At 45.7% G+C, this 19,696-nt stretch overlaps 1 protein-coding gene across 1 annotated transcript; it reads left to right on the forward strand.

Annotated features, from left to right (window-relative positions):
- Nucleotides 1-2,460: 2,460 nt before the first annotated feature.
- LOC126539412 (uncharacterized) lies at nucleotides 2,461-12,722 on the forward strand. The gene is made up of 8 exons (XM_050186235.3): nucleotides 2,461-2,621; nucleotides 3,228-3,329; nucleotides 4,138-4,203; nucleotides 5,565-5,732; nucleotides 7,875-7,981; nucleotides 9,209-9,235; nucleotides 10,224-10,301; nucleotides 12,408-12,722. The coding sequence occupies exons 2-8, from the start codon at nucleotides 3,289-3,291 to the stop codon at nucleotides 12,539-12,541; spliced, it is 621 nt and encodes a 206-aa protein (XP_050042192.1). The 5' UTR covers nucleotides 2,461-2,621; nucleotides 3,228-3,288; the 3' UTR covers nucleotides 12,542-12,722.
- Nucleotides 12,723-19,696: the final 6,974 nt, after the last annotated feature.

Here is a 19,696-nt window from a genome sequence, read left to right on the forward strand (position 1 = left end):
CCCTATAAGTGGACCAAACCCGTCAATAGTGCAATGCCGGGCCGACCCGCGGCGGAGGTGAAGCAGGCGTTAAGCACTCCCCATACGTGGTCCGATCCCAAAGTTAGTGCAATGCCGGGCCGACCCGCGGTGGAGGTGCAGTTCCCCATTAAGGGGCCCACATAACCAACTTCGCTGGTCATCCTTCTTTACAGAGTGCAAGGGCACTGAGATTATTTTTTTTTATTTGAAAACAATCAGCTCCCCTTTCACTTTAGTCTTGGTGCTTTGCCACATAACTGAGTTGCCAGAGGTGGTGCACCCTCTTCAGGCGACAAGCATGGGGCGATGTTTAAATCCCAAGAATAGAAATTAAATTCGCTTCTAGGGCTTTCGGCGCCAAAATCACTATATAATTATAAGGCACGCCCGTAGTGAGAGACTGCGGACTAATTTTGATCACCTGTAGTTCTTTAATGTGCACTCGATGCACTGCACACGAGCGTTTGACTTCCGCCCCCAATGAAATGCTGCCGCCGCTACCGGGATCGAACCAGCGACCTCCTACTCGGCAACGCAACCCAACGCCATAGCCACTAAGCTACCACGGGGGTAAATTGCAAGGGCAGAACAGAATTCGTGCTATGAAACACGCCGTTATGCCGTCGATACGTTTGTCAGCCTCGCTTCCGAAGGCAGTCGCGTGCATCCCGGCAATAGGCTGAATAAATGCTGATATTTACGAATGTGGTCAGCGGGAGCTTGTTGACATTTTTCAGGCAAAAGACAAACTGAGTTTCAAGGAACTAGGCTTTTCACAAACGCGTCTTAGTGCTTCAATCGTATAGCCTATAGCCTTTCAGTTTTCATTGTGGAAGGTGTATCTGCATTTTTCCCTTGTTGAAGTTGAATTCATCCTTGCCGAGTGATCAAGCACTATGAAAGAAAAACCAAGTTGCTTCCAAGAAGCTGAAATGGCTAGACACACATGGCATGCACAAAGGTGCTCAATGAGATTAAATTATATTAAACGGGAAAAGGTACCTCTTACACGTAAACGTGGCACCTACGAAAGCACGCATCACGAACAATCCTCCGTTAATAACAAATTTGGTGCTCTCACTCATATTGTTCACGGCTGCACATCGTACGGGTGCGGACATATGTAACTTGAGCACGGAAGCTGTGGCTGAACTACATCGTAGTGCCCTCTAGCAGTCACGGAATGGGGGGAGGGGAGAGGAGGGCGGTAGGTTGCGATAAAATAACTCACCCGTGCACAGGCATACGCTCATAGTCACTTTAATTGGTTCACCCTTCTCGATCTGTTTCTCTACCGGAGATTTGGAATGTTGCTCGTAGGTTCTGCAGGAACACTCGCTAGCGTTATGTCGTTGATAGCATAGCTGTTTCTGCAATTCGCACGCACTTTGCACGCCCCTGTTAGACTGGCGAATGTAGCTATTCTATCAGCGCCATCTGGCTGATTGGTGTTGAGTCCACTTACTCCGTGGTTGAGCCGCAGAACCACGAGCGACACTCTTATGCGCGGTTAAAGACACATATCGAGAGATATGAACTGGCTATCAAGAGGCGGTCTGCACGCATGGGTTACAAATTACTTGCAGCACGATTACACGATTGGACCGTAGCAGCCCTACTAGCTGTATCCCAAGTTAATTTTGCAAGCTTTCTAATGCATAAATAGATGTCATGCGCCCTTCTTTTGATATCGTTGTGTAGAGAAAAGGTGCCTCCATTACTCGATCATGCATGTGTCGTGCCTCTTATGATGCGATCGGAGCTAAATGTAGCCCTTCGCTCGGTGTCCAGAGAGTCATAGCTTGGCAGTAAGTTTGTCGATACAAGCGGAAGTGGTCGTGTTTGAGAGAGCTCACTTTACCGTAGCAGCTATATTTCATCAAACTCAAACCTGTGCTCATCAGGAGTAATAAGGCTTACAAACGTAAATCTATTCGTAGAAATCCATAGTTGCTCAGGTATGGCGCTCCTCTTTCGATATATTGGGTCCAGAAATGGCGTGGACAGGCTTGGGCAGCAAGACAGGCGGATGCCAATTCGCGCTCACTTCGATCCTTTGACTATGGCCGGTCCACTACGAATAGCAAGCGAGTACGATTGCAAGATTAGACCGTAGGACCGCCAGTAGCTTGCACATTGTTTAAGCGTGTAAGCTTTGCAATACTTTAATAAATGTCACATGTGTATTTGGTTACGTCATTTCTGTACCCCAGTGTTCACACAACCTCAGAAGCTCGTACAGAATGTTTCAAGTATATGCCACCGCGGCTGTGTCTCCCAATACACAGCCTATCGGACTTTTTTTTTGTCCTCAGCAGTGCGTTGAGACCCAAGGAGTAATCAGGTATCCAGGTGGACACTACTGATATTTCCGTGTCGTGGTTATTCCAGACCATAACGAAATTTCTGTCGTTCCATCGACTTTCGCCGTTATCATTGTGCTGTTGCAGGAAGAACTTGGTCGTCATAAAAGCACCGCTGTCGAAGGAGACCGGAAGCCACCCTACCGGACGCGGCAGGAAGTCCGCTAGTGGCGAAGACTATGCAGCGACCGGCGAAGCCGACCTCGCGGGCTTCGGGGGCCGGCGGCTCCCAGCAAAGTACGCACCTTCGTCTGAACTTTATAGACCCCACCTTTAGAGAAAACGACTGTCTTTCACCGAGAAATTTATCCGCACTGATCGTCTTAGTTGCTGCAGTTACCATCACGATCCCGTTCATGATTTTAGCTACCAAGTGGAGGCACTGGCCTCGCGGTCAACTTCGTTTCCCAATTCGAAGAAAGCGTATACGATGAAATGCTCTCACTATACAGGTGCTCAACCAATTTGAATAAGAAACGAAGCTCAATTCTCTCGACTGCAGGAAGCAAAGCTTTAATTTAGCGCCTAACTTTCTTAAACAAATGTTGGTGACACTTTGAAACTTCAAAAAAGAAAAGAAAGGAAGCACAAAGTTAAAAAACCCATAACTCAGTGCTAAGAAAAAAAAAAAAACATGCATTCACTTTAATCTGATTCAGGTTTTCTCTTTAGTCTCACTATGAGTGCAAGCTGAAAGCAGCGTGTAGGATGTTAATGTGTTATCTGCATGATGTTAGTACGCTCATTTGGGGGGGGGGGGGGGAGGAATTCGCGGGTATTCGATAGTTTGTGTAAAGTTGTATCTCATGTTTTGATTGGCCTATCGCTCCTTGAGCTTTGCAGGGCTCAGCGCCCAGAACAACCAGAGACGCTCTGGGAGCGCTGGTGGCCGTTCGCATTCGCCATGTCTCCACCCGAGCGCGACGAGTTCGCCACCAAAGAGACGTAAGCTGCTACCACGCTGTTTGCTTACAAATAAACATATTCTCTACCGAGTGTTTGCAGTAACTCGAACCGAGGATGTTTAAAAAGAAAAGGTAAACCGCAGCTGGATGGAGCCAGCGACGTGTTGAGTAAAGCAATGAAAGGGGCTAGGTGGTGCACGTTCTCGATTACGTTGGGTTGAGTTTTAGAGACTTCGTCTATCCGCGTCCTTGTTTCCTTCATCATCTTTTTTTGCCAGTGTAGAACTCAACGCAACACAATCATCAACGACACATTGTTTGCCACCATGTGGCGCTCCTAGGAGTATTTTTATTATATCCCGCGTAATTAGTTATATAACTTAGATGAATTATGAAAAAAAAAAACATAATGTTCATGCTAGGGCACAGTGTAGACGGAGCACAGTGTAGACGTTGTAGACGGAGTTCGGAAACAACAGATATAGTTTTCGCGGCAACGTACCCGGGGTACTTTTGAAATATAAAATAGGAAAAAAAAAAAGATCATTGTGCTAATGCACTATTTTTTTGCAGTGCTTCCGACATTATTCTCTTATTCTTCTTTTTCTCCTCTTGCTCTTCTCTGTATCAATGGTTTCTCGGTTGTCTAATAATCTCTGCAAACAGTTGTCGAAAAAGTAGGTGTCTCCGGAGTCAGCGTTTTGACCAAAGAAAGTTCGTCATTATATACACTACGTTTTTTTTTTAATTCACAGACATCACTGTTAAGAACACACTCGCGTCCTGTAGTGTATCGTTTTTGTTGTGTTTATCATGAGCCAATTCATTTTGTCTTATCTCGCCCACAGCAACAAACGTCGGAGGGAGCGACTAAGAAAACTTCGAAAGTACGACGAAGGACGCGACTTTGAACAGTAAGTGCGGTTCAGCGCTGTACAAATTCGCCTCGCATTCTTAGGCAATTCAAGGGTATCGGGCACCGTATAGCCATGGTCGAAAGATTGTGCAACAAACGTGGGGTGTAAAAGCTGAACGTGTTCGCTGTCAAAGCACACGTTCTGGTTTGAATATTTGAAACAACGCGACGTGCACGGGGCAGTGGAAGTACAGAGCATCATGAGCTCTAACTTACCACTGATATAGTTTTGCCTCGTGTGCGAGTGTTGAATGTTTTGAATACACAACGACCACGTCTATTTCGCATCAAAGTATCAATCTCTGCGACCATTTGGCTTATGACCAAGTATGTAAGGATCAATGGATTAGTATGTTCGAACGGCATTTTGAAATCGAACACGCATATTCGCTAAACACGGGCTTCCAACATCGAATCGAATATCAATAAATTTTGACAAAGAAAATAAATAACACATCGGCACGAAAGGTGGTACAAAATATTATTTCCTCAATGCAGGCACCAATATTAGGAGTTAGTTTCAAGGGAGCAGCTTGCAAGTGTACAAAAGCGAAAGCTCACCGGAATTTCTGTTTGACTTACACTGAGTGTCTTCAACTACTCAGTGTAGCGCAAGCGTTGAGCTTTCTTCCGTGACAGTTGAACTACAATAATTGCAATCGCCCTGCGTGTTTGGCTGCAAGCAAACATTCGTAGAAATTAAGATTAAGCCGCATCGATACACAGGTCAGTATGCATCCACGGGGGTAGAGATAAATAATTTACGTAATTGCTTCCGATATAAATTTGAAGAGAGCATAGCTTTGTCAGGAATGAAAGACAAGGTATGAGCAACTTTGGTGTTAGAGAAGTAGTTGGGTATGAGTGGTTCTGAATTTGGTTCGAAATTCTTCTTGCCGAAGCGACGTCTAACGCCGACGCGGGACGTCGACGCCGGATTTATTTAACGCTATCGTGTTCATAAATACATTTTCCAGTTTATTATTTACAGTCGACAGCAAAAGCTTACGGGATGCGGTTTCCCCTTCAAGTGTGAATTCCTGCACTGTCGAGGCATGACACTTCGTATTTAATGAATCACTGTGTAGGTGGCGATGGCTACTACATGCTGGAACGTCTAATTCGAGGCTGTGTGACCACGCTTTGCGAGAATTCAGCTTCTTGGCAGATCCAGCGTCCCGTAAACTCTTGCGGTTGACAGTACAAGCGGTCTGAGGAGGACGCGCGTGCTTATATGTGCGCTTGGCGCGCGTTGGACCGACACGGCCGGCTTCTGGCCCCGCGTTAGCAAGAAGCAAAGCGCGGCGATGTCTTCGTGCGTCGTCCAACGACAAACGCCACGCGTCGTCTCCCACGCAGGTTCACCGACTCGAACTTGAACGATTCGAGCCAAGGCAGCATGGACGAACAACCCGCGGCTCCGGAAACGCCAGCCGGCCACTACTCCAAGGCGCACCCGTACTACAAGAAGCTCCGGCTGCCCAGCGGACGCCGGGTGGACATCACCAGGCGGAACTACTTCCTCAGGTGCTCACACGCATAGAAATAGTTTACCACAGAGTTTCTCAGTATAACACCTAGAGAGAAATCTGGTGCCACCGTCTATGGGAGTTTCTTTAGGGGCGCTACGCCGTCATGACAATGACGGCCTATGTGTCTGCGAGGCTTGTGATGGCTGGTATTGTAAGAGGCTTCGTCTAAAACGTGGATATGGCTACACAAATAACGCGTTCTTAGAGAAAAATCTGCATAAAATGTTTCCATTCACGCATATTACATCTTCCAGTGAAGTGTGTGCTCACCTAAATACATAAGCAAGCGAAGAAAACCAAGAACAGACGACAAACTGTTCCAAAGCGAGCACGAATCTTGCCGTCTGTCCTCCAAATTTAGCATCCGGCTAATACTTTTTACGTTTCATATAATTGTACATGCAATAACAAGTTCTCGTAGTTAAACAAAACATGGTTTTGTGTAATAATAAAGCTAAAATAGCTTTTTTACGTGCAGTTCTAGCAGAATATGAATCAAATGGAACGGTGTTTGCCTGGCTCTCCGAGAACGATGCCAATCCGAAGTCACAATATACCGGCGTTCCCATGCATACCACAGCGCAACAGCGCCAGATTTCCTTCCAGGTAATATAGTGAGAAACTCTATGTAGTTTACGCAGAAGTCGGGAGTTTCGCAGCCGTTTTTCGTGGTGCGGCGGTGAAAGCCGGCATGCGGTGGCGTGCTCGGCGTCAAAGCTATACGCAACCTGGGTTGGTGTCATAAATTTTCGCCTTCAAACGTAGTTATCGTGATTATGACATAAAGTAACCTGTACACATCTCACAAAAGTTTTTTTTTTCACTGTTTTCTTTAGGCGGCAATTCGTAATTTTCGCTTCTCACGTCGATATTTTACCGGCTTCACAGCTAGGAGTTTGTATGTTTGCGCTACAGTAAAGAACAACCGGCAATATGCGCTCTGCGTAAAAGCACTGAAGCGGCCGGATGACCAATGCGTCAATGAGAACGCGCAGGAGGCGTTGGTGACGAATCACTGTAAGAACCGTCAACAAAAAACGCACAGTACTTCCGAAGAGTGTGGTAAGCCAATGGTGCAGCTGTCTATTTGATATGTATCAGTTACTCAGAGATGCTTACATCTTTGGCTTAGAGAGGAAGCTATAGCTCAGGGCCAACTACAATTTCCCTATTCAAATGCACGTAAAATGCACAAATTGTTTTCTGTGACCGCCACTGAACCAAGTTGAATAATGTTTGTTGCATTTGAGAAAGGACGCTAAATTCTAGTAATTCTAGGAAGCAGAACTTTAATTTAGAGCTTTGGATATTTTTACGAAAATTTCAGAAAATCCAAGCCAGAAACAGAAGCAGGAAAGTTTACAAATTCATAAATCTGCGGGAAAAAAAAAGAGATATTGAGTACTGTAAACAACATCTTAGGAGCATCTCAAGCGCACAAATGGGATATAATAATTTATAATTTAAGTGTTACAACGTTTACGGGGGTGTTGCAAAAGTTTTTGAATATTGACGCCATCCGCTCGGGCCTAGTTAATATTTTTGAATGGCCAAGGTGGAAGACAGGACATGGCACGTTTGAAGAACGTTTACTGAGCAAGAGCGTCCCATGCACAAATAAAGAGATATCTCAAAATCCGTGACGTCACGTTGGTGTAACTATACGGGTGTCTCGGCACGAAATGAAAAAAAAGAAACGCTGATCCTCATTTTGAGGAAAATAATGTTTTGAAAAAAACACATAGTCTGAACTGAATTAAGTTATAATTCAATTGTCACTGGTCAGTTTTTGACCAATTCGCGTTCTTTAACGTGCACCTAAATCTAAGTGCATATCTAACGTGCACCTAAATATAAGTGTACTTCACCCCCATTCAAATGCGGCGGCCGCGGCGGGGATCGAACTCGTGAGCTCGAGCTCAGCAGCATGACACCATAGCCACTGGGTTTCCACGGCAAGTCGTCTGGTGTCCGTGTTAGCACGCCTGCCTGTCACTAACGCGAATCCCAAGCAACTTGCTCAAGCTTAAGTCGTTCTATGCAGTAGTAGAAATTCCACCCCTCCTCTTGGAGACGTAGTATTACATCGTTTCTTTGTAGGCAAAAATTAATCGTTTTGTTTGCCTTTGTGCCGCAGGAAGTGGCGAGACAAGAAGGTCAAGACCTCGTACCAAGTGTTTTTTGTGCTCGGTGCGCTCGTTGTTTTGATCTGCCTGATTATATACGCCTACAAGGAGAACCTGCGTGAGTGCCCCGTTGTACTGCTACACAGTGTTTTGTTTTCAACTAAATGTCGCCATAGGAGCTAAAGAATAACGGAGCTGTAGGCCTTTACGTAAGCGATGCTCACAGTATGTTCGCGTACTTTGTCCGGCTAGTCATGAGTATTCTGTTTTTTTCGTTGTGTAAAGCAATTATCTAACTTTATTATATTTTTTCCGTACTGCGGGCTCAAGGTCCAATCGGGATGGGCAATACAAATTAAAATAAAAACAGCGATACACAACAAAACTGACAACAGCAATACAGGCACAATAATGGTATCTCGCAGTCTAATGATCTGCTTCAGTAAAACCATTCCATTCATTTATCGTCCTTCAACAAAAAAGAAATGAAAGAAAAAAAGGAAAGCTTGAACAGGTCAGTGCGTGAAAAATGTGGAATTAGTGAGTTTTGTGGCTGTTGTCGGAAAAGAACGTAATAGAAGTCTAGCCTGAATTTTTGCCTTCGTAGTTGTAATGGCTGTGTGTAATTAGCTTGCATTGGCTCGGATGTCGGTCCTCACACGGTGAATTTTCCAAGTCTAGACCTTACAGCCTTCCTTTGGATTGGTTCAAGACTATGAACGTTACATTCAGTATACGGACCTCAAACAGTACACGCGTATTCTAGTTTTGACCTAACATGGGAGGTGCAGCAGATAAGTTTAACGTTAGTGAAAGCAGTTTTAAGTTTGTGTTTCGGGACACAGTGCTAGCGTAAGGCAGATGGACACATTTTGCTTATAGGAAGTTTAGAAGATAAGTTAGCAGTCAATGTCACCGAGATATCTGTAGTAACTTACTCGTTGTAATGGTGAAGATTCTTGATGGGAATGTATATGAAAGTGGTATGAGTACCTTGAAGATAGATATATTTGCTAATGTTTAGTGCTATTGCCCATTCTTTACATTATTCATCTATCATCCCCAAAATTGTTTTGATGTCAGTGGGATGGGATTTCTTAAAATAATACACAATCGCCAGCAAGTAACCTAATTTCTACACAAGCAAAGGGCCTAGCACACTGCCCTGTGGTTAGCATACCTGATATAACCGGAAGACAGATATCTACGCGTATTGCTTTCGATTAGTTAGGTAAGCTTTGTTAGGTGTGTTAGGTAAGTTAGGTCAGTTCTTTGTTTGTGTGTGTATCACAACTATGTTATCTGTAAACTGTTTCTTGCATTTCCTGACGTTTCCTGACTGCAGCCTGGCTTTACAACATACTCAGCGGATGTGAGTATATGCTTCCTTCTGATCACAGTTGTAACGACAACTTTATGGGAGGCATAAAAATGAAAAGCTGCAGACCTTGTACGCATAACCGGCCGATAAATTTGTGCCGTCATTTCTAAGAATTGTCACATTGAGCCCTCAAACAACACGCGTCTTACAAGACTGTTAGGCGCTGCAACCGTTGTTGTTTTTTATATATAGTATACATGAGTTATGCAGAGGCTATATGATGTACCAAAATTGTACTCTCCAGATTTTAAAATGGCTGTAGTAGAAAACATTCACAAGTGGTCCTGTCGCTTAGTGCTTGTTTTTGCTGGCTCTCATCCTTATTTCTGCTTTATCCTCCCATGGTTCTTAGTTCCTAAAAGCGTCGTGCTGCGAATAGACATTGGAGATAAGACAAGATGGCTTCACACAGTAGTAAGAAAAGGAAATGCAAATAAGTCAAGCTCATGCAGCTAAACGGTAAAATATGGTCCCTTACTTTACTGAAAAAAAAGGTAAAACTATAGCTAAATGCTCGTACAGTCACCCATTATAATGGGCACCGGCTTTGTGTTCTGCTGAAGCAAAAATGAAACGTTTAATTTTCAACCCTGAAAATCGACTCGCCGTGATCAAAAACATTCGGAACAAACGAAGCGTTTGTTGTCAGGCCTCCCAACATTGAGGTTTGCGAATGCGAGTAACAGCATGTTTTGCAGTAAAACGTATGTTGAAAACATTTTCACACGATATTGAGCCAATATCGTGCCTTCTGTACGCTACTTTTTGTACTTAAATTTATTTTTATGCCCTTCGTTTTGCGCTGTCTTAACCTACATAGACTCCAGTAACGCATAGCGTTCGACTTCTCACGAATAATTTTGTAACATTAGTGGTTTATTTATTTATTTATTTATTTATTTATTTATTTATTTGGAACTAACTGTACAGCCAGCAATCTTGAGTGAGGCCTTGCATGTGTTTGTATGCCTTCTTGCAGTGCGTGATGTGGCTCAAGGCACGAAGGAGAAAAAGCGTGTGACCAACCCCATGCAAGTGGACTTTCAATGGAGGGCTGGTAAGTGGCTTAAAAAAAAGGAACAACCAATTGTAGACGCCATGAAGAAAAGGTCGACGTATGCATGTCGGTCCAAATGATTCAAAAATTAAACGTCGAATATATCTATCTCTTCCAAATTTTGCTGTCTTTTTCATATTCAATATTCATTGATTTCGTAACGTATTCGTACCATATTCCACGAGCGATTACGTCTACCTTCTCCTCAGCGTCAACACTGTTTGACCTTTTTTTTGATCAGGGTGCCAGTTGTGCCCATCCAGGAGATGGTGCAGTCATTACAATGTGTTTAATTTGTTACTGTATTTGCACTAATTACGCCTGTGCCACCAATTTTTCCTACTATTCGACTAGTTCTCGCTTCTTGTATTGTTTCGACCTACATTTTGATACTTTTGTAACTCGGTACGGCACTCTGGAGACGCTAGAGGGTCGTTTCTCTCTTCTGGAAGTGGTTACAAGATACCCTCGTTTCAGATACGACAAACCCACGTCAAGTCAACAAATCAGTCGTCTTCATCGATACACGAAACGCACAGAATTGACCATCATGCCGTCGCTGAACCGAGTTGGACAAATTTTACTGCGGGCAATGAAATTTGGTCTGTAAAATTTGTTGTCTCCACGTACTTATGTGGTGGTGGGTTCTCCAATGATCATAAACGTTCAAGGACCTATACTGAGGCCCTTCGTAACACTGTGGTGGTAGTTGCCGGCTCTTTCATGATAGGTTTAGATGTCACGTCGTCCGAAGATGGATAGTGTAAATCGATGAGAGCTGGGCATATGTGAAGGGCTTGTTCTCATATTTATTGCTCGTTTAAACACAGCCAGTAACAGATATAACAATTGTATTCCTTGAGCTTTATGAAGAAATCAAATTATGCGAGAAGTAATAAGGCATAATAGAAACATTTAGCACTGGCTCTCTCATTATTACCACTAACTCATTTTAGGGCACTCGAGTGTTCGCATTATTACTCTCGCAATGAAAAGGGCGTTTCTCATGCTGTCATCCCTGTTATACTTTTCGTTGACGCTTTTTGGATCCTGATTCCCTACGAGCTCGTTCATCTTTCTCTCGTTGGAACGCTACATTTTACTGTGACACCCCTTGTCCAGGTCATCTTCCTTCTTTTGGGTGTTTTTTCATGCACAGGTTCCTTTCCTAATGGTACCCCCCCTTTGCCTCGTTTCAATGTTGAAAAGAGAGGTCATTCGAAGCCAACGGGCAGTGAAGCCGTTCGTCTGTTGCCCTCTCGAGGTTAAGAGGAACTTTTAGTTTGGGCCAGCACCAATTTCTCTATTCAAATACATGTAAAACACAGAGGCTTTTCCCAGACAACCACTCGACCAATTTAATTGGCAGACATTGTAGCAACTACAAAAAAAGTAAATTTTTATTTATAGTCTCGATTTTTTTTTTTACAGAAACTCATAAATTGGTAGGTTTTAAAAATTCGAATCACGAAACCCGTAACTCGGCAGTTATTCAAACTGCACCTGCTACCGCATCCCAAGCGGACAAGTTTGATATATGAATTTACAACTTAGGTTAATTGTTATTAAATAAACGTTATTAAAATTGTCAGACGGCAGGATTTGAACACAGACCCCTAGCGTAGAAGCCCGATATTGGAACCATTACGCCACAGAACCATGGACAAGCGGAACCCCTGCGATTACCAGTGATTAGGTCTGCTTACAGAGTCTTATTACCTTCCGCGTTAAAAAAAAGTAAAAAGTGCTTTGATATTTAGACCAATTCAGGCCCAGATAAAGCGTAATAAATGAAGCCACAGGAACGTCTGAAGCCCCAAGCACGAATATCAGACGAATCCATGCGCTACCCATCACTCTCATGGTGGTTGAACAATCGCAGCACCAGAGTTCTCTCTAGCAATTGTAGGGAACACTGTGGTGCAGTGGAACTTAGGACTAAAACAAGATGGCGTACGTGACGCCATACGAGTACTTCCTATAGAGGTTAGAGCCAGAATTCCCTCCGATGACTTTTAAAGGAAACTGTATCCTCAACGACCCACCATCGTGACTCAGCCTTCGAGTCACAAGGATGCCGATAACCTGGGGCGATTTCTTCTGCAGGGACGACGGCGGAGCAGTACGACGATGACACTACGGATGATTTCGACACCGAGACGACCAGCGCGTCCGAATATGGAATCGGGACGCGAGGCGTCGTGTTCGCCAAAGACGACATGAGGAGAAGGCTAGTGTGATTAACCCTCTCCGCGAATGGACGCCTGGTCACACTGAAATTAGCCCGGCTTAAACGAGCTGCAGTCTATGCCCGCGCAGTTTGGCCCAGCGACTTATTTGTTAGTTCGCTTATTAGAAACGGAGCTGCCGTTGAACAATTGTGTACTTGGAACAGTATACATTAAAAAATATTTTTGTTCATCGTTCGTGACAATGGAATGTTCTGGTGATTGATCTTGTTTTCATGCTATTTGTGAGATTATCGTCTATTCTTGAAATCAATATAGTCCCATAAAAGCTTCATAAACTTCCTAGGAACGACGGCGACGTTTAAGGTAATAACGTGTGCTGATGTAGTACAATCTGAAACCTTTTTTTTTGATCATCGTAAAATTTCGCTACAATAAAATAGTGGAATGGGAGACCTCGCTTCTATGTGTTCTTTATCTTTGTTCTTGAAGCTGATTCAGTGCTACAGCAACTTATCTGCTGCTCTTATAAGAAAGCGCACATTTTGTATCGGAGACTCTAGGTAGCGCACTTATGGTAGCGCACATTGCTGACTAAAATATTTTCCTCTGCAATCACGGTATAGCTGCGTAATAATGGTAGCAGTCCCCTCCATTACGACAGCGTAAACCTGCATTGCTAACAAGTGCTACGTGCCTAACTTTAATAATAAATTGGTCGGCTTGTCTATGAATTGGCTATGACGTCATCTGAAGCTGTTGCCGGAATAGCGGGTTGGTGTCACGGCCTGGCTGCACTTCTTTTTGGATACGTTGTTATGGGTACACCGGGCATCACTAACAGTCTCTATTAGTGAGTGTGATTAATTTTGCGATTATCTCCTTATTACATCGCGCAAAGAGCAGTCGTCCAACATTTTATTCGCAGGGTACGTCTTTTATCCTAAACCAAGTACAAAACAATATTTTAGCTCGCAATCGCGAAGTGATGTACTTTCGCTAGTACCGGCGCCACTGACCTTTACGGATCCAATACGCCGACTGATTCCAACGGCTCACCGTCGATCTCGTCCATTCTCATTCCGTGCAGTGTCGCTGGCGGCGCTCGTGACGCAAGCATTCTCAGACGCCTGGTAAGATGTCAGGGCACTGTTTCTTCTGTCCAGCGGAAGTTGCTTCGCGGGCTGCTTCGGGCCACGTCACACCCGCATATATTTACAACACCGTCCGAGCAGTTGAAGCACAACGCTAAACAATGTTATGGCGGCCACTGTTGCACCCTTCGGGCGAAACTTTCAGCGTTTCTTCTACTTATCTTGATAAAGTCAATTTATGTCTTTCTCATCTCGTGCACCTGAGAAGGCATTTCTGAGACGCATTCAGCGAAACGCTAAACCTTGTCATCGCTGTCAATGATTGGCCCTTAGGCGAAACCACTACTTGTCTTTCTACTACGCCTGGATCTGTGCCTGCAGAAGTGTATGTGCGTCGTTAGTGGGGATCCAGTCACGTGATAGAGATACGAGGGCGAATCGAAAGTATTTGCCCCCATTTTTTTTAGCTAAATTGTGGCTGGAAATACGAAGTCGCCAGATCCATTCCCAGCGGTGGACTTTTCTTGGCCCGGCCCGGCATTATCTGCCGGTAGCTCCGCGGCACGGCGCTGTTGTCAGTTGTTGAAGATGGCGGTTGTGCTTCGCACGTCCGCGGCGCCCGAACGACGACGTGTGATTAGATTTCAATGGAGCAAGGGACGAGCGCCCATCAAAATCCACAGGGTGAGGTGTGAGGTGTGTATCATACTTGGCTGCCACGGAAGCAGATAGCAGCGCATCCTTCTTTCCCCTAACCACTTCGGCGCATGCGGCACCCTCTCACACGAAGATATAAAAGCAAACATAATAAATAGACAGGCAGTTTTTTGATGCCCAGCCACTGTTTGTGTCGTCTTGCTCAGACGCACACGATACATGGTGTCAGAGAAGTGCCCGCAGCCGCGCGGCAGGAAGCAAGCCATGGACGCCTTAAAACTACCCTGCCCACTACAGTTGACCGGCAATGTCAGAAGGAACTGGGGACTCGAGCAAAGGCTGGACCTGTTCCTGACGGCTACCTCGACAGACCATTCCAAGACGGAAGCGGTCAAAGCGGCCATCCTCCTGAGCACCGCGGGTGACGAAGCGCTTGAGATTTATAACTTCACATTCCCCGAAGGTGAGCTCAAGGATGACTACGAGTGCGGAAGTTTGACGCATACTTTATTGAGCAAGGCAACGAGGTTTACGAACGCCATTTGTTCCGTATGCGAGTCCAAGATGAGGGAGAGCAGTTCGAGCGGTTTGTACGTGAGCTGCGGACGCAAGCCAACCTTTGTAATTTCGGGACCCTTGAAGAGTCTGACTAGGGACCAGAGTGTATTCGGGACTAATAACAAGACTGTCCGAGAGAAAATGTTGCGGGACAAAACCTTGACTCTACAAAAAGCGGAGAACATATGCAAAGCAGCTGAAGCGGCGGCACAACAAAATGCTTCACGGGCCAACGAGCGCGTGCAAGTAGACTCGTCTCGCCGATATGAACGCGGCAAAGAACAGGAAGGTCGATGCAAGCACTGTGGTCGAGTGCACGCGCCATGGCAATGTCCAGCCTCCGGAAAAGCTTGCTACGCATGTAAAAAAAAGAATCACTTCTCATCGTGCTGCAAGAACCCGAAAGTTCACGGCATTCAGGAAGATCGTGAGACAGCTTCGATATCCTTTAGGTGAGCGTCTGTGGCGTAAGCATAAAACCAGGAAAAGACTGGACAGTGCGTGGCAGGGTCTCTGGTCACGAGGTAGAACTGAAAGTCGATACGGGTACCGAAGCCAACTTGATTCCGCTTAGTATTTTTCAGCGCATCTCTAAAGTGAACACGTTGCGCAAGAGCGCAGCAGTGCTGACTGCCCACAACGGCTCCGAGATCAAGCATATCGGTGTAGCCACTAAAGCACTAGAGATGAACGGTACCACGTGAGATACTGCCTTTATCGTCAAGAAAGGACGCCAAGCGATCATTGGCTTGAGCACATGCATCGAGTTCGGCATTGTCCCAGCAAACATCGACTCAGTCGGGCGAAGTGGAAAAGCAGGGCCAGAAATAGAATTTGCACATCTTTTTTCGTGGAACGGGCTGCGTACAAATAGCGTACAAAATGGTTCTGCGACCAGACGCGGTTCCATTCGCACAACCTGCTCGGAAAGTACCTTTAGCACTGAAGCAACCATTGCGTGACGAGCTGGCACGCATGGAGAAGGAGTCCATCATCGTCTAAGTAGAACCCACCGAATTGGTAAGTCCTCTGGTTGTGGTAAGAACAAAGAACGGCGCTCTCCGAGTATGCATGGACCCTAGAGAAGTAAACAAAAATATATTACGTGAGCACTACCCGCGAAAATATACAAAGTCAGCTTTCAGGTGCTAGAATTTTTTCGCGACTGGATGCCAACTCTGGTTTTCATCAGATACCCCTTGATGAAGCTACATCGCGCGTCTGCACGTTCGCCACTCCCTTCGGGCGCTATCGGTTTCTAAGGCTACCGTTCGGCATTTCGTCTGCCAGTGAGGTCTTTCAATATACACTGGCTGAGATCTTTGAAAGTATCCCAGGAGTACGCGTTTACGTCGACGACGTCCTCATTTGGGTTGCTGACAAAACCCAGCAACACCAACGTTTGCGTGCGGCGCTAGAAAAGGCAGAAAAAGCAGGACTCGCGTTTAATCCTGAAAAATGTGTGTTTGGTATGAAGGAGGTAACATTTCCAGGCGACATAATCAATGAAGGAGGCGTGCGCCGAAGCCCCGAGTTGATTGAAGGCGTCCGAGCCATGCCCGCGCCGGAAGACAAAAATGCCGTGAGAAGAATGATGGGTGTCGTCATCTATTTCCGAAAGTATGCACCCAGCTAAGCGACAAAACGGCGTTGCTGTGAAGCCTCGTCAAGGACGATACGGTTTTTGAGTGGACTACAGCCCATAGGCGCGAGTGGCAAAACGTCTGCGAGGCATAAACATCGCCGCCGCTCCTAGCTTTTTTTGATAAAACTAAAGAAACAAAGATCTCAGCAGACGCGTCAGCCATCGGCATTGGCGCGGCGCTATTGCAAAAACACCAGAATATATGGCGTCCTGTGATGTACGCCTCGCGAACGCTAACTGATAGCGAAACGCGATATTCGCAAATCGAGAAAGAAACGCTTGGCATTGTGTTCGCCTGCGAAAAATTTCACCAGTTTACTCATGGCCGCGAGATACTCATAGAGAGACGGACCACCGACCATTGTTAGCCATCGCAACTAAAATACAATTATGACATGCAGTTCGTTCCTGGAAATGACCTGCTCCTGGCTGACGTGCTCTCCCGTGCGTCAGCCCTTTCACCAAACCCGGAAGCAACGGAGGACATCGAGGTGCATGCAGTTCGTGTCGTCTCGTGCATGGTAATCCCATCGACAAAACGTCGCCTTCAGGACGAGACACTATCGAATCCCTATCTGAGTACTGTAATGCATCAACTGTCGCGTTGAACAATTGTTCAAGGGGAATTGCGCCCGTTTACGGCTGAGCTATCCGTCACTGACGGGATACGGCTGAAAGAATGCAAAATTATCATACCCAAGTCCATGAGGAGCGAAATGCTAACAAATGTACACGCACGTCATCTGGGTAAGAATAAGTGCAAGGCAAGAGCGCGCGCACTTATTTTTTGGCCTGGACTAGACAGTAGCATTGAATCAATGATTCGTCGTGCAACGCATGCGAAAAATATGCGTACAAGCAGCAGTCCGAGTCCCTTATTTTGCGCCCGACACCTAGTATGCCGGGGTACAGAGTGGGCATCGACATATTCCATTTTGCCAGGGAAGAGCACCTGGTAGTGTTCGATGCGCACTCCAACTTTCCTAAAGTGGAAAAGTTGTCTACAATGACGGCCCATGAGGTGGTACAAAAAACATCCGCGATATTCGCGTGCTACGGAAATCCTGTGCAAGTATTTACAGACAATGGGCCTCAATTTGCATCCAAAGAGTTCGCCGACTTCGCAAGGCGATATGATTTTGAGCACATTACATGAAGCCCGCGATTTCCGATACCAAATGAACTTGCTGAAAATTGAGTACAGACAGTTAAGCGCATTATGAAAAAGACCACTGAATCTTGCGACGATTTTTGGTTAGGACTCTTGTCTTATCGTGTGTCTGTACTAGAGGATGGCCATTCACCTGCCCAACTGTTACAGGGAAGGCGCCTGCGTACCAACGTTCCGGAATACAGCACTGAGCTGGGATGCCCAAAACTCGAGCATCAGCAGCAGGCCAGGGGCAAAACGCTGCACCTTTTGCAGCAAGGAGACATGGTACGCATACTGGACAACAACTGGTCACGTAAGACAAGAGTGCTTCAAGAAGTAGCTCGCCGGTCCCACATCGTGGAGACCGAGGATGGAAGGCTTCTAAGGCGGAACAGACAGCACCTGCTTCAAACGCGGGAAAAATACCGCAGGATAGGCAACAGCAACGCTGAAAAGAGTAGCCTACAAAACGAAAGCCAGAGGCCTTCAGAACAAGGCCAAAGTGCGCCCGGGTTCACTGGTCATCCGCAAGCCAACATACAGGTCTTCCCCAAAGTGGAGGCATCGGAAGCAGAGCCCCGCAGGTCGCCCCGTCAGTGCAACAAGCCTCAATGGCTGCAAAACGAAGCGAATTTCCGTCGTCTCCTAGCTATTCTTACTTAGTCTTACTTATTCTTAGTCATAAAGTGCTTCCTTTTTTTTTTTCGTTAAGGGAAAGCTGTATCATACTTGGCTACCACGGAAGCAGAGGAGCTGATAGCAGCGCATCCTTCTTTCCCTAACCACTTCTGCACATGTGGCACACTCTTACACGAAGATATAAAAGCAAACATAATGAAGAGACAGGCAGTTTTTTGATGCCCAACCACTGTGTGTGTGTCTTCTTGCTCAGACGCACACGATACAAGGTGGTGGTGCTGTGAGATCGCAAAAGGCCGCGAAGACTTGCATGAGAATGAGCGTTCGGGGAGGTCGCGTGCGACGCTCAGTGACAGCAGCATGGGACATCTCAAAGTTGGCGTCAAAAGTTTACACGAACCGCGCAGTCTGAGAAAATGCCGAATTTTTTAACAGTTCGTGGCCGCTACCAGTCGAACCGTACAGCACACTGTGCTGCTCGCATATACTACAACAGACTGGAAAAATTCCGATACCAGGCGGCGCGACCAAGCTGCGGAAATTTACTTTTTTTTTTCTCAGTTTCCGTAGTCTGTGAACTTTCGACGCCGAGTTTATATACCGCTGCTAGGAATGCTGATATTTAAGCCAAAACAATTAAGCTATCGCCAACCGTTTCGAATAAGGAATAGCGCATAGAATTGAAGGTGTTCGCTTATATCTGCTCTGTGCAATTACAACAGTAATCGGAGTTCGGTGCTCAGTCCAAAAATTCACGTAACATCAAGACGAAACCTGCAATTTTGGCTGCACTGCTCGGTGCAGCCGCCTATGTATGTATCGCCTATGAGCTGCTTATGTGTTGCGTGAATCGCGATGATTCGTTTACGTGCCGCGATCCAAACATTACATAAATATGAAAGTTGGCACGTTCGGTTACCGTAGTAACAACCGATCTCGCACACAGAGGTTGAGCTCTTCATGGTTGGCTCAAAACACGCTGCGCCAGTTACGAACTCTAGCATTCATAACACCAGGCACTGAGCAGAAAAACAGTCACAGTTACATAGTCTCCCCATATTTGATTTCTATAACTATAACAAAAAACAGATTATCTTGCACAAGAGAGGCAGCAGGAGTTATTTGCGGTGGTGTGGTGACTAGAAGTGCCTTGCATCAGTTATGTCTGTCATGATGTTGGAAATCAAATTCGTAAATCACGACGGCTCTTTAATGTAGTCCCCTAACACTCTGGTAAGCACGTTATCGACACAGAAGTCTTCTCGAAGCAGATTACTCAACACCCGCACTTCTGCATTGTGCACGCAAGCGTGACTCTACGAATGATCCCGGAGGCAGAAGCACCCGGAAAAAAGAAATGATAATCTGTCTCTCTTATTCGATACATGTTCCTAGAGTATCTTGAAAGCTAGCCACCACATCTTTCGGCGTAACTGAGCCGGATTTTCTTGCCTCGGCTA

This window comes from Dermacentor andersoni, chromosome 11, assembly GCF_023375885.2.
Source record: "Dermacentor andersoni chromosome 11, qqDerAnde1_hic_scaffold, whole genome shotgun sequence".
NCBI classification, from domain to species: Eukaryota; Metazoa; Arthropoda; class Arachnida; order Ixodida; family Ixodidae; genus Dermacentor; species Dermacentor andersoni.

What these genes read in the sequence shown, in the direction of transcription:
- LOC126539412 (XM_050186235.3), top strand. Translation starts at nt 3,289, where the DNA reads ATGTCTCCACCCGAGCGCGACGAGTTCGCCACCAAAGAGAC. An exon ending in GAGTTCGCCACCAAAGAGAC is followed by an intron (nt 3,330 to 4,137) that starts GTAAGCTGCTAC and finishes TCTCGCCCACAG; the next exon opens with CAACAAACGTCGGAGGGAGC. An exon ending in AGGCGGAACTACTTCCTCAG is followed by an intron (nt 5,733 to 7,874) that starts GTGCTCACACGC and finishes TTTGTGCCGCAG; the next exon opens with GAAGTGGCGAGACAAGAAGG.